The sequence below is a fragment of the Watersipora subatra genome, chromosome 2 (genome assembly GCF_963576615.1).
Source record: "Watersipora subatra chromosome 2, tzWatSuba1.1, whole genome shotgun sequence".
Classification (NCBI taxonomy): Eukaryota; Metazoa; Bryozoa; class Gymnolaemata; order Cheilostomatida; family Watersiporidae; genus Watersipora; species Watersipora subatra.
In genome coordinates, this window is record NC_088709.1 from 15319728 (window position 1) to 15334250 (window position 14523).

A 14523-nucleotide genomic window follows, 5' to 3' on the forward strand; every position below is an offset into this window, starting at 1 on the left:
AAATACATACGCTTCACTTGTGGATTGACCACTGATATTTAACATCACAAAATCAAATTAACATGCCAGGATGAAAGTGGCCATAGACCTATTAACTATATCGTAGTTAATAGGTCTATGGAAATTGGCATTTCATAGTTAATAATGAGGTATGAACCTACCACTGTTGTGAAAGTTGGCATTGTGATTTGGCAAATGTTAGCAATCACGCATCTTTCATCAGTGCAAATATACTTCATGCAAGTTTTTAGAGATTCCAATTTTTATTGGGTCAGCTTCTTCAGTCTCAGACTAGAAGTGCTGCAATGTGTACTACACAGCGAGGCTTTAATACAAAAAATGCTGCAAACAATTGATTTACATGTACATAAGACAAAAATAATGAGTACATTCAAGGAAATATGCTCTCTGTACGATGAAAAGATCATTAGTAAAAGTATTATTAAAAACAAAATTTGTTTATAAGTACTACTAACAGTCCAATCACTTTCTGGACTAGTCTTTTTCAGATGCTTCAAAGGTCCATGTTCTCAACTAGCAGAGAGGTAAGCAAGACATGAAAATGAGCTTTTTTCTTTTTTAAGGGTTCCTCCACGTTCTGAATTCCTCCAAGGTCTTCACAGCACGTTACCATTGGCTCCATATGGGCCATCCTATATGGAGCCAACGGTAACATGCTGTGAGGATAACATCGCATTACCTTCTCCAAAGTGAACACCAATGGTAACAGTGGTACATGCTTAGTAAACCACATGTGCACAAACTGTGGTATACTAACGCCATCGCTGAACCAAACACACCGAACTTGTCAAAAACAGTACTGACGCCTACATGTATATAGCAGATTTACGTCCCATAGGAAAAATATGAACTAACATGAATAATAAAAAGAGAAGGGTTTAATACAAACTGCAATGCAAAGGCTACAAAATCATGCCTGTTCTAAATACACTACAGACTGCGATGCAAAATAAATACAGCACACGAATTACATAAACATTTTATTTCCATGAAAGAATGAGAAATGTCAACATATGAATATAAATTATGTACAATGTGACTTGTGTGTTCATGTTTCACTTGTTCATCTGCTGCCAAATGATGCTCAAATATGTACAGCTTCAAGAGTACATGATGTTAAACCTGTAAAACATACAACAGATTTAAATCCTTCAAATGTCTTCCACCGAGGATTGAATCCTAATTCTCTCTGCAATCATTTAAACCAGGGGTGGGCAATTATTTTTCTCCAGAGGTCAAATGAAAAGCAGAAAACATTGTGGAGGGTCGAACTAGATGTTTGAAATCTACTTAAGTTATTAATTTTAAATCTACATTGAAATAAGTAAATTGTATTGTTTACAGAAGTTGGTAAGAGTATGTGTTATTGTTAAATAATGCGAGAGTGAAGTTGTTTTATAAAAAATTAATTTATTCAGTGAACTTAATTTAAACTTTCATTAAATATATCTAAATGTGCTCATAATACAATGATATTTGGTAAAACCCTAGTAAAAAAGGTCGGGCAGCCCACAAATATCATCAAACAGAAAAAAACAGTATTTTACCATTATTCGTGCTGAAACTATAAAAATTCATACGATTTTAAAAACTCGTAAAAATATTTATAGTAGTATCATATTCATTGAGCACATGTTCATCATCATTTCATGAATTGAAATACACTGGAAAATTACAGTTCGTATCATAAAATACTTCATTTGCATCACAATCATTTATGACCTACCAACGAACGAGTCGTATAGATTTCTTTGTGATGTCGTTCTAATAGAATTTGCTATTATAATGAAGGAAATACATAAAGATATTTGAAAACTGTTACAAATGGAAGTGAAGTTTCTGGTCTAACATCCTGTGCAAGAATTAATTTGATTGGTTTACGACGTTACTTAGAAATAGCTTTTGTAAACAGCGATGTGAACGCCAGTATGCCGGCCGCTAGGGTTTCTGACACACCCTAACAAACCTTTGCGTTTGTTAGGGTGACTGACAAGGTTTTCTGACAAACCTTCGCGGACTGGCCAGAGCAGGATCGTGTGCTGTATTTGGCCCGCAGGCCTTACAATGCCCGGGTCTGATTTGAACAGTTCAAATCAGAGTATTTCATGCTCCACTTTGTGCTCTCCCCGCGCATGGCAGATATTTCCATAGCTTCATTTCTATTGTGTGTGACTCAGGTTGTGAGATGAGCATAAATTGACAGCGGTTTGAGCAAATGATAAAGAGAGCTATTAGTCTAAGACCTTTTAGATTAAAAATCAGAATTGGGAAACAAATATTTTTAGACTAGCTTGGTTCCCGATGCTTACACGGGTGAAGGTCCTTCACAACAATTGTTTCAGCACCATGACCTTGCTGCAGCATATCTTTACCAATGAAGATAAAAACAAGTCGGGTTACAGTACATCCTACGTGAAATAATAAGATGAAGCAACTCCTTTAATTATAGGCTATATTTATCAACTCATTGTGTGCTACGTGCCATGTAGTGTGGCCAGTGTAGCCCGGCTGAGCGTTTGTGAATGACCCAAGCAGCGTGGCGCAGCTTTAGTAGGCTTTGTAGAACACGTTCATTAATTAGCCTATTGCATCTGTACTTAAACGAAAGTAAGCAATCATCTGCCTGCATTGAACCAACAGAACATGTTCACAGCCCACGCCGAGCTTAGTTTCAGTGTGCACAAACTTTTAATTTTTATCGTAAATTCTTTTTCTCAAGTGTCAATCGCATTACAGCTACGCAGGTTTCACTAATTGTAGATCAATATACTTCTGATGATTATCTATTGAATAATAGTACTAGCGATGGTGACTATTTTATTTTTCGCAGTAATAATAATAATAATAATAATGCCATAAGCTATGATAATATTAATAACTCGTCAGACTCGAAACACGTTCGACTGATTACTCACGATAGTAGCGAAAAGGGCTGAAAAAGTGTGGGAGATCATCCTGTAATACATTTGCTGCCTTTTTATGGCACCAGTCAGTGTAAAATTTTTTTATAAACCAGCTAGTTCAAAAGTTATGATAACTTGTACGCGTCGTTGTCAAATACTAGGTTTTACCAAACATTTAATTGTCTAGGCCAAAAAAAATTAATTTGGTAATGAAAGTGTTGAGCAACCTAACTCACAATATCTGTGCATTTGATGCCAGCAGGTTTCAGCTGTCGTCTTGCTATCTATTGTTATCTGAGTATCTGCATTTTTAGATATTAAAGTTATGACATATTTATGTAGTCAATAATATACCGACTCGACTCACCTACTAAGGGCCTGGGGAAGACTCGCTATGACTGGACCGAAGCAAGCAGCGTTGTCATAGAGCTCGAACAGAGGAGCAGCTACCAGCTTGTAGTTCCTCGGCACAGCGAACAAGGCTGAGATAGAATATACATCGAGAAATAAACACTGTAGATAGGCAGAACAATGAAAGCTACTTAACTGGCTTGAAATCTTGGTTCATTAGTGCGGTATGTTCTTTGAAAACAATCACAAAGATTCCTGATCTTTGGCATCTACCCACAGCTTTTAGTGTTTGATGGCAGTTTGTGCTTTCATGGAATTTTAATACCCAAGGAATTCCACAAACATAATTCCCTGCGCTATTGTCTTTGAAGGTCACAAGAGAGTCACATTACGATTCTCTCAACTGCCAAATAAAGCTCGGCATATGTAAGTGCATAGCCTATTTTATAGCCTATAACCTTTTATTGCATAAAACTTGCATTTCTATAAAAATTGCACTTGGAAAATTCATCCCTTTATGGTAAACAGATGGTAAAATTTTCAATTCAAAAATATTACAAGTTTTTGATATACGAAGTACAAGGGCTCGCTAAAACTCACAGAATAACGTAGAAATATATAATATTATATATGGAAAAACATATCATAGTAATATATGCTATTATATGGAGAAACATATAATGTAATAATATATGTCATACGGTGAAACATCAATGGAATATATGATGACACATTGTGAGACAGTATATGAAGAAACAATATATTTTCTAATGGATATTTCTAATGCTACTTCACTGGTACCAGATTGTGCCAAAACTTGCAAATACTCATGCACCATAATAAGAGTAAAACGCATCTGAAAATCGTCTGTGAAATGACCAACAGAAACCGCAGCATAACAATGCATGTCGCAATTAACCAGCAATGAATTTGAAGCAACGGTGTTAACGTTATACGTTAATAATATGTAATGTCTGTAAATACGGAACCAGCATTTGTTTATAACACAAGCAGATAATCACAGCCGCAAAGTGAAACAACCAAATCACGTGTTCCATGAGATCACCCAACTTTTTTATTTGTCAAAAACAAATACTCATGACACTCTGTTGTTGCATGACCCACTCAAGAGCGATTCAAATCGATCTGAGCTATTTACAGTACCAGATGAGAAAAATGATTCTTATGAACGTTTCTTGCATGAGCCATCCTCTGGCTTATCCCCAAGTAAGCGCGTAACTAGGGTGCCACTAAAATCAGAATCAAAGAAATCTGGAAAGCACTGCTGGTATTTAGTTTATAAGACAATAAGAAAATTTTGTTGAAAATTGTTCATACCTAATCACGATCAGAAGACCAACTCTGCTGTTAGCCAAAATAAATGGCAAAAAGTTTGGTGCTGCGTTATTACGATAAAACAAACAGTCAGGAGAAGGGACTCGCAATGTTTAACGTTTAAACTCTGAAAGCTCTATGCCCTTCACACACTTCCTAATGATTGAGGCCTTACAAGGCTTTCTTAATTAGTGGTTTGACTAGGAATGTGGTACATGTACTTGGTCAGTAAGAGTGTATTATCAAAGCTATAAAGCCATAACTATAAAGCTCTGGACATTTCTCAACAAAGCTTATCTGGAAACTGAAATAAAAGTCACCTTTCTCCGGTAGTTGAACAACATACATCCTTCTTGTCTCCTTCGGTTTAGTTATATGAGCAGGAATGTAGGGATACTGAGGTGGCTCAAAGTTGGGTCTCCACCACGTGCTTATCAAATCCTCAACATTCCATTCCATTGGTTGTGCCTCTGACCTGCCCAAGGTCTATGACCAGACCAACATAATCTCAGTTAGATAAGATTTTCTATTAGTAAACAAAAAGAGAATTTCTAGGCTGAGAAGTTCAGAGCCTAAAAAATCACATTCACTACAAAAATAACCACATCCTGAGAAACATGCTAGGATGTGGTTGTAAACATCAAGATAGTTATATTATACGGAAGTCCTGTGTCAGTAAGACTTTATTTAGAAACGATGCATTAGGATAGACTCAAGGCTATAACAAGTGTACAAAAGAAAGAATTACGCTAGAATCTGCTATAATACAGTAGAGATGTGAGGCTTTTGCACAAATTAGAATATTGTGACCACAACAGATGAACAGATTACAAATCACAACGAATAAAAGACTTATGGCACCCTTAAAAATGTATAAAACATTTGAGTTATTGCCACCCTTTTCAAAAACCATAATATATTGAGAGTTACGCCACCTTTACAAAGGCCATACTACATTGAGAGTTACATCACCCTTAAAAAAACAATAATACATTGAGAATTATGCCACCCTTGAAACAGCCATAATGCATTTGGAGTTATGTCACACTTGACTATTAATCAAACGTCCTCATCTCGAGCAGGGTTAGTTGGTACATTCTGATGACATCATAATTAGTACATAACAATTCTCATTGATTCTGTGCACAAATCTCTTGTCTCAAAAGAGAATACCGTAAATTTAAACACTTCACTAATTCCACTCATTTACGATGCTGCTTATCACAGCATTGTTAAAGGTTGACTTGCAACAAAATTCACATTACCGTTATTTGATATGAAAAGATTCACCATGTCTTACTATGTTGTGTTGTAGGTGCAAAATCTGTAGAAAGGTGATTACAAGCTCTTAAAAACTCAAAAACGAACAGAAAATCGCAGCTACACGAGACCACCGTAGTTTGGATTCTCTTTCCAAAATGGCTCAAATGTGATGTAGTTGTGAGAGATGGTTTCTGTTTACACTTTCTTGCAACCTTATTCGTCGAAATATTTTCACAAATATACTTCACGCATTCAATAAAACTATGTCTATTGTTCTTACGCGTCTGTTTTATCGTCATTGTAATGCTGTCACTTTTAGCACTGATATCTTATAACTTACCGTAAAAAATCGCTAAACTTTTTAACCTTAGCTCCAAGGAGTACATATCATTGTCTGATAATCATGACGAGTCTGTTGGTAATTGCAATTGTAAACTGTGATAATCGAAAAGTGCTGCAAAAATTATTTGCGAAGTATTGGGTCACATGATCAGAGAACGACTTGACGATTAGATAATGTCGAAACAAAACTGTAAAGTAGCGAGCATCTATATTTGATATGGGGTCTTCGGTAAAACCCGAAGTGTTTGTCATAAACTAGTACTACGATAAGTTTTATATTGAGCTTTGTATTGGCCTTTCAATTCACGTGAGAACATACGTGACAAGACGATAACCAAATTTCATGACTACGTCATCGAAATAAAGAGATTCCAATCTACGGCCGCTTTTCGTTTTTGAGCTTTTAAGAGCTTGTAATCACATTTCCACACATTTGGCACTTACAACACAACAGAGTAAGACATGGTGAATCGTTTGATACCAAATAACTGTAATGTGAATTTTGTTGCAAGTCAACCTTTAATGAAAATTGTGGGTGTTATTTAAAGAAATATCACGCAGCATGCGTGACCATGACATTTTATGCAAAACCATAACAAAAATTTACTGTGATTCCCAACAGTTGCATGAAATAGAAATTTTTAGACCACTGCAAAAAGCCAAGCACTGAAACTTAGAACAGAATATCGCAGAAAAATTGCGCTTAGGATTGCACTTACATGTACGTTAAAAACTCAGCTTTTGTGTGACGGCATGCGCCGGGTGCAAAGCTTAAATATTTGAGAATCAGATTTTACCTTTTTTTCAAAAAAAACTTACACCATAATATATGAAGATTTATGCAATCACCTTTCACATTCCATAATATGTCAGGAGTTATGTACTCTTACAAATGACAATATATTGAGAATTATGACCCCTTACATAGGTTAAAAGTCTTTTCAATGCGTCAGTCCAATCCTCTCCAGGCTTACACTCTCCACCAGGTCTACAAAGAGTATCGATGAGTAGGTCAAAGCAGGTTGAATCTACACATCTAAACTGTATAGAAAATGATTCTCTATTATCAAACAACATTCTAGACTTTGCTTCAAGCAGCGAGCTGCAGAATTGATTAATTGACATTTCTTGCGTATTAAACTGTTGCAAACTGGTATACGTAGTTGAAATACTGAGTGATAGAGTTGATATTTTAAGATACTGGCCACGGACTAATATTTCTAAGTATAAAACTATCCTTTTTAATTGATAACACAATTCATATTAGAAGTTAATGCTTAATGCGTCAAAGCAAATGGTCACGAAACAGTTGATAGGCTAGACTTCAATATAACACATATCGAGTTTATAAAATGACGCCTTTTCTGCAACTCTCTGAGTAATATAAGATTTTGGAATCTGTAAAATGCTTATCAAGCGTCTGAAGATTTGAAAGCAAATCCTAAAAACCACACATGAATACAATGACCTAAAGAAAGAGAATCAGGGCGGCTACTTACAGTTTGAAGAAGGAAGTGCCCAACTGAAGCAGAAGGATATGAGGTAAATTGTGTTGGTGAACAATAAGAACTCCTTCGACTGTGCGTCGCATTCCCTGCTCTTGAAACTCGTCACGCAACCGCTGAAATCTAGCCTGCACACTCTGGTCTTTCTCTACCAGAGCATCTTTTGTTCCAAATGTGTAATTGGTAAGCGGGTATCTGAGAGTATAAAACAACAAGTATGTAAGCCATATGTTTCTGATTTATCTTAAAACGGTGATGAAAAAGCAAAGTGAAAAAAGTGGTATTTTGTAGATTATACTTAGACAAGCAATAAATATACCACAATTTGTTCGATTTCAAAAATTTTAAGTCATGCTCCATTCATCTTTATGGAGGTCATCGTAAGAAAGGGAACAACTAGCTTGTTGGCAGTTTATTATGAACAAAAGTAAAGATTATCTTTAGACAGTTTTGACTTTGAATTGACTGGCCATTAACTCATTTTGATTCTATACAAACTGGTATGTTAAATTGAATTCACATCATATATGAGTATTTAAAATTATTTATCAATCAAATCCAAGACATTCAGTAGTTTTGTCGGAATACTTCAACAAAACTGAGCATTAGTGAAGTACTAAGTCAAGAAAACAGCTAGATAGCTTCAAACACTATGATTCCAATCAGTAGTTGCAAAGACAGTATGCTATTACTAGTGACGCCAATAGAGTTTTAAACTAGTGACGGCAATAGAGTTTTAAACTAGTAATGTCAATAGAGTTTCAAATTAGTGATGTCAATAGAGTTTTAAACTAGTAATGTCAATAGAGTTTTAAACTAGTGATGTAATTAGAGTTTTAAACTAGTGATGTAATTAGAGTTTTAAACTAGTGATGTCAATAGAGTTTTAAACTAGTGATGTAATTAGTTTTAAACTAGTGATTTTAATAGTTTTAAACTCATGATGTCATTAGAGTTTTGAACTAGTGATGTCAATAGAGTTTAAACTAGCGATGTAAATAGAGTTTTAAACTAGTAATGTCATTGAAGTTTTAAATTAGTAACGTCAATAGAGTTTTAAACTAGTAATGTCAATAGAGTTTTAAACTAGTGATGTTACTAGAGTTTTAAACTAGTGATGTAATTAGAGTTTTAAACCAGTAATGTCAATAGAGTTTTCCCATGACCAAACACGAGCGGAGCAAATGTTTGAGAGTTTTATGATGAATGCATGTGCACGCAACTTACGAAAATTATTCATCAACAACGTCGCAAACCCTTGTACCGAAATCTTATCAACAAATTTAACCATTTTTCAGTGGAGACGTGTAAGTATAATAACGATACGAAACACATAAAAACCTATTTAAATATGTTACCAAGTCTTTGTAAATTGTCAACAATATCTTAAAACTTACCCATCTGATCGGATTATACACAAATAGATTAATTTGGCTGAAAATCGTTATTAAAACTTGCCAAGCCTTATTTTTATTAAAATTAAGACCGGCAAACGAAACGCCGAGCGACAGAGAATAGAACCATTAAGTCGTGCGCATTTCACCACAAAATAACGTGCACATTTCACCAGTCTATAGCATTGTCGAATTGCTGAAGGTTTCTGTAATTAATGTAGAAGTACTGAAATATAATCGTTTCTTTTTTGCCGATTTCAAAGTAACTGACATTTTGGACACTTTTGAGTACTTTGGTATTCTAACTGATGTCCAAAGAAGTGAAAGTGAAGGAAATGACGATGATATTTTTTTCTAACGATTCTTATGAGATTATTACAATATTTAATTATAAGTTTGGATGACTATTGAAGTGTTATAGTCACACTAACAACATCGATGATGGGCAATATGTTACTGTTATTATTTTTTCTGAATAGTTTTAAATAGATTTTCTAAAAATCTATATAAATATCACAACTTCTTGATATTGTTAGCTATGACATTTCAAAATGTAAACAAAATTGTGCATTGGTTTTCTATTACTACTGTATTACTATATTAATAATATTGGTTATTCCAATAATATCTGTGCATTTTACTTCTAATATTGCATTTTTCCTATTGCAGGGGAGAGATATAAACATATAATTTTTTCCTTTCATTATTGCTGTTTGTTGTATATAATAACACCCATACTCAGTACATTACAGCTACCATTGCAGTTATCCTATTGCACTGCAGTGCCATTTGACTGCTAATATTGCATTTCTTAACCATCAGTACCCTTTCTTTTTTTCAATATCACTTTGGTCGTGGGCTGTATGACAGGGGAATTTCTAGTAAACTAGTAATGTCAATAAAGTTTTAAACTAGCGAAGTCAATAGAGTTTTAAACTAGTAACATCAATAGTTTCAAACTAGTGATGTAATTAGAGTTTCAAACTAGCGATGTCAATAGAGTTTCAAACTAGTAATGTAATAAGAGTTTTAAACCAGTAATGTCAATAGAGTTTTAAACTAGTGATGTCAATAAAGTTTTAAACTAGTGATGTCAATAGAATTTTCAACTATGAGAAGTCCTCAGTATAGATGTGGCTAGTGTATCATCACCCTTCAGGGTATTAACAATCAGTGTATTATTGCTAAAAATTTGTTCAAGTTAGAAAACATTAACTTACAGCTAATCATATTTAAGCAGCATTTAAAACAAACCCATGCCACAATTATGTAATAGTAAAATACATATAGTGTTTTGTACTCAGTTCTTATATACTATTATTTTTGTATGAGCTTTCACATTAAATGCTTATATACGAGTTTAGTTAACTGTTTAACTAACTCCATAGCTAATTCCAATACAGCCTACATGTAAGTATGGAAATTATTTACTGTTAGTGAAGGTTTCATTCTGCATACTATGACAAGTTCGGAGTCCACACTAATAGCAAATGTGAAACCTCCACTTTTTCAATTATGAACTCTACCTGTTCATTTGACTGTTCACTCTGATGAACCTAATCAGGTGTAAATATGAACTATATTCAAGCAGACAGAAATGATGAGCATTGTGTTGGTTCTGTCCTTGTACATGCACATCTTGTGTCAAATGTACGTAAGTTGAAAGGTTTGCCAACTCTTGCATTTTAACGTGTCTGTTTTGAATAGAAAATAGTTACAAAACTGCAAAATTTCCTGCCAACTGAACTAAACTTTGTGTAGTAATGCAGTACAGACAATTGCATTGCAAAAAACTAAAGTTTTAAATGATCTGAACCTGCGCGGTTTGGGTCTTTTTCCTATTACGAAAAATCTTACGAGAATAAGCTCTTTTGCGTTCAGCGCACTTCCGATGCATCTACCTGTGTACTAGCTCTAGGTTTACATGCTTGAACCACAGACCTAATAATCCATAGATCTACTAAACATTATATCTATGAATTATTATATCTATGCGTTTACTATATCTATGACTTGAACTCACATAATTAAAAAACGTTTTCTGGCACTAAATCAGCTTTTAATGAACACGTTCAAAAATGATGAATCTCAAAACAATCGTTTTTGTTCGCACCAAAAATCGTTTTGAAATACTAATGTGAAGTGTTACCTTTTTGCGTAAAACCTAATTTTGAAAGGTACTGAACCTAATTTATATTGCCACATAATTGATATTAACATACACGATAAAACAATACATCAATATAATTTGTCTCAGCCATGTACACAGGCGTGCCAACCCAAGAGTTGGGCAATGCTTGAGATTTGGTTTTGGGGCAATTGATGTATCAATGATAGTATATATAAAATTGTGGAAATTGGGGCAAAAAATCCCACGCAATTTCATTTTTCATGGGGTGATTGCGTGAGAGTTGGCAGGCCTGCATGTAAAGTCAGTAGCGACAGTGTATACGTTTATTTTTCGGCGTGATCTTAGCAAAATAAAAAATCACATACAAAATAACATAGCTTACATATGAACACTTCTATCTGCTGATGTTGCACCATACGGTAAGGAAGTCGTTCTTGGCCACCCAGTTTTTGCCGTAGCCATTTTATGAAACGAATGAAGAGTATTTTGTAAATGGTGCGACAGCGATTAAAAAGATGGAGTTTCTCCTATTGGCGCCTATGGCCTCAACTTTCCATAGATGTATGTTACTAGAACATCACGCTGAGACCGCCAAAAATTGTTCTTGCCTATTCCTAGAGTTTTGCCATGTCAAGGTCGAAATGTTGGGCAAACCCGAACCTTATAAAATACTTTTACAGTAATGCATTTGCTGAAGTGTAATGCGCTCCGTAACTCTTCGGCTCTTGCTAGAATGATTTTGATTCTTTGCAAAGACCATTCTGAATTTTAGCAATTACAAACGAAATACTTTTAGTTTTGTATATGCATCGGTGAAAAAACTTTTTCGGACACTTTCTATTTATAGCATTCATTGGATTTCATTGCAGTTTTATGGGAATTCCAATAGAACATGCTGCCAACATAGTAATGTAAAACGAGGTGTTTATTCAATCAACTTTTACCGATCAAATGTTATCAATGTTTTTGTCTCAAGTTCTACCTTTGCCCTCAAATGCTAGTTTATGTGATTTTATGTAAGCAATCTATGAAACCAATGATATACAGCCCCCCATATCATTGGTTGTCTCAAGTTCTACCTTTGCCCTCAAATGCTAGTTTATGTGATTTTATGTAAGCAATCTATGAAACCAATGATATACAGCCCCCCATATCATGGGGGCTGTATATCATTGATGAAACCAAAACAATCAAAAACAAGACAAGCAATCAAAACAAGAAATTTATGTAAGAAACTCTCTCTAAAATATTTACACCGGCAGGGGATCATCTGCAGATTTTCTGATATAGCTCAACAAAAAATATAGAGAGCGAGAGAGGAAGAGAAAGGAGAGAAGGACAAGAGTTAAAGAGTGGAGAAAAAAGGAAGCTGAGAAAGAGGACAGGGAGAGGAAAAAATTGAGAGGAAAGAAAAGTGAAAGAAACTTTTTTAGAGAGAAATGATAAAGCAGAGAAAAATGAGAGAGAAAAGAAAAATGAGAGAGAAGAGAAAAAGAAGGGAGAGAGAGAAAAAAAGGGCGAGAAGAGAAAAAAAGAGAGAGAAAAGAAAAATGAGAGAGAAGGTAAAATGAGAGAGAAGAAAAAAATGAGAGAGCAGAAAAAGACAGGATAAAGAGCAGAGGTGGTGAAAGAGGTGAAGAAAAGAAAGAGATGGAAGCAAAGAGAGAGTGAGAGAGGTGGGACAGAAGGAGATAAAGATATGAGAGGAAGTTGATGTTATATATACCTAGGCTGCTTAATATGCCTGTTCTCTAGATGCTTAGATGTTCTTGGTTGAAGCTGTGGTTGGCAGATTTTAAAGGAGATCTGAGCTAAGATTCACAATATCTTGAATCAGAAAGTACGAGTGGTGCACCTGAAACTTTCTTACATGCTTTCTGGTTGTCACTTATTTGTATCAACTGTTTGTCGTAATGACGTTTGGATTCACTGAGATCATCAAGTTCAATGTGCTTTGCAGTTTTCTGAATAACAGGTCGATGTTGATTTTCAGCACAACCTAGTAATTTATTTTAGTACTGTGGTATTTTAAATACTCTATTTTGTTTGTTCGTCTTTTACAAAATACATGTATATTCTAATTATTTTTGACTGTATCCATGCCTTCGTATAACTTTTTAAAGCTATCATTTACAAAGCGCATGTTACTTAGAATAGGGGCCAGTTTATGAGCTTGGTACCAGAAAATCATTCTGGATGAGGCTCTGTTCACTGTTATAGTTATAGTTTTACTTCCCAGAATCATACAATCTGATTATCTGTTACAGAGTGGTAGTTCTTGAGTTTGGTGTGTAGCTAAAGTGTTACCAATTGGGTTTACTCTATTGTTTTTTGTTGTTGACATCGCTATTCTATTGCCTTACGTAATCACAACTTGCTACACGTTATTTGCGACTTTTGGCTAGAGCTCTTAGTAAATAAATATGATATATAGTCAAGTCATGTAAGAAAATAGGTTAATGCAGTTGAGCCTAGCACAAATTTATTAACGTATTCTTTCACTAATAAGTTTTTATGCTAACAATTTTATTTTAACTGAATTACTGCAAGGTGGAAATTTAGCCAGCTTAATATTTTTTTCTGCTTTATTTTTGTTGTTATATGTCGAATTGCTGATTACCAGCAATGGTCTCACCACACTGATAAAAATAAATGTTTCAATTGTGTCAGCTACTTTATGCAAGCCTTTATTTTTGAACTCTGCTATTACATACAACTGCTGGTGCTAATTTTTTAATTTAACTTTTACTTATTGCAAATCTCTTATTCTATGAACAATAAAATTATACTTTTTAAGAGTAAGGTGTCTCACCCCAATAAGAACAAATTTATTTATAGATTTGGTACTGCTTGCCAAGATTTAGTGTTTGTGCCACTTTTATATTTTGATGGTTGACAAAGTCTCAACGCCTAGAAATACAATTATAGGAAGAACAATCAGAGATGGTCACTCAAGTTCCACTTGTTTCAGCAAGCCTTAAGTCTCAACTCACAAACGAATTGAATTGACTCTCTGTTATTTTTTACTTACTGTAGCATTGAATTGACTCTGTATATTCTACCAATAAAAATTGTATTGAATCTCTTCTTTCACTATAGACGAATTGACTCAATGCTCTATTTTAATAAGAAACATGACTTGAGGCAAAATACACGAATGCATTCTTTTAACTGTATTTATGATTATTACTGAATTGACAGAAATGCTTCCCGAACAGTGATATCCTAACTAAACAAATATGTTATTGGATGAGGACTGAGGCAAAAATCTCAGCTCT

At 34.5% G+C, this 14523-nt stretch overlaps 1 protein-coding gene across 1 annotated transcript; it reads right to left on the bottom strand.

Moving 5' to 3' along the window:
• Window positions 1-251: 251 nt before the first annotated feature.
• Window positions 252-11778, bottom strand: LOC137386840 (cleavage and polyadenylation specificity factor subunit 5-like). Its single transcript, XM_068073006.1, has 6 exons — window positions 11628-11778; window positions 7715-7915; window positions 7140-7203; window positions 4931-5096; window positions 3292-3406; window positions 252-1143 (listed from the first exon to the last, which is right to left on the bottom strand). Exons 1-6 carry the CDS (start codon window positions 11705-11707, stop codon window positions 1122-1124), a joined length of 648 nt encoding a protein of 215 aa, XP_067929107.1. The 5' UTR covers window positions 11708-11778; the 3' UTR covers window positions 252-1121.
• Between the last annotated feature and the right edge of the window lie 2745 nt (window positions 11779-14523).

Excerpts from the sequence above, each read along its gene's own strand:
- LOC137386840 (XM_068073006.1), bottom strand. The coding sequence starts at position 11,707 with ATGGCTACGGCAAAAACTGGGTGGCCAAGAACGACTTCCTTACCGTAT. Across the intron at positions 3,407-4,930 it reads TGTTCAACTACCGGAGAAAG|CCTTGTTCGCTGTGCCGAGG; the intron begins GTGACTTTTATT and ends ATTCTATCTCAG. Across the intron at positions 1,144-3,291 it reads CTTCCCCAGGCCCTTAGTAG|GTTTAACATCATGTACTCTT; the intron begins GTGAGTCGAGTC and ends TATGTTTTACAG.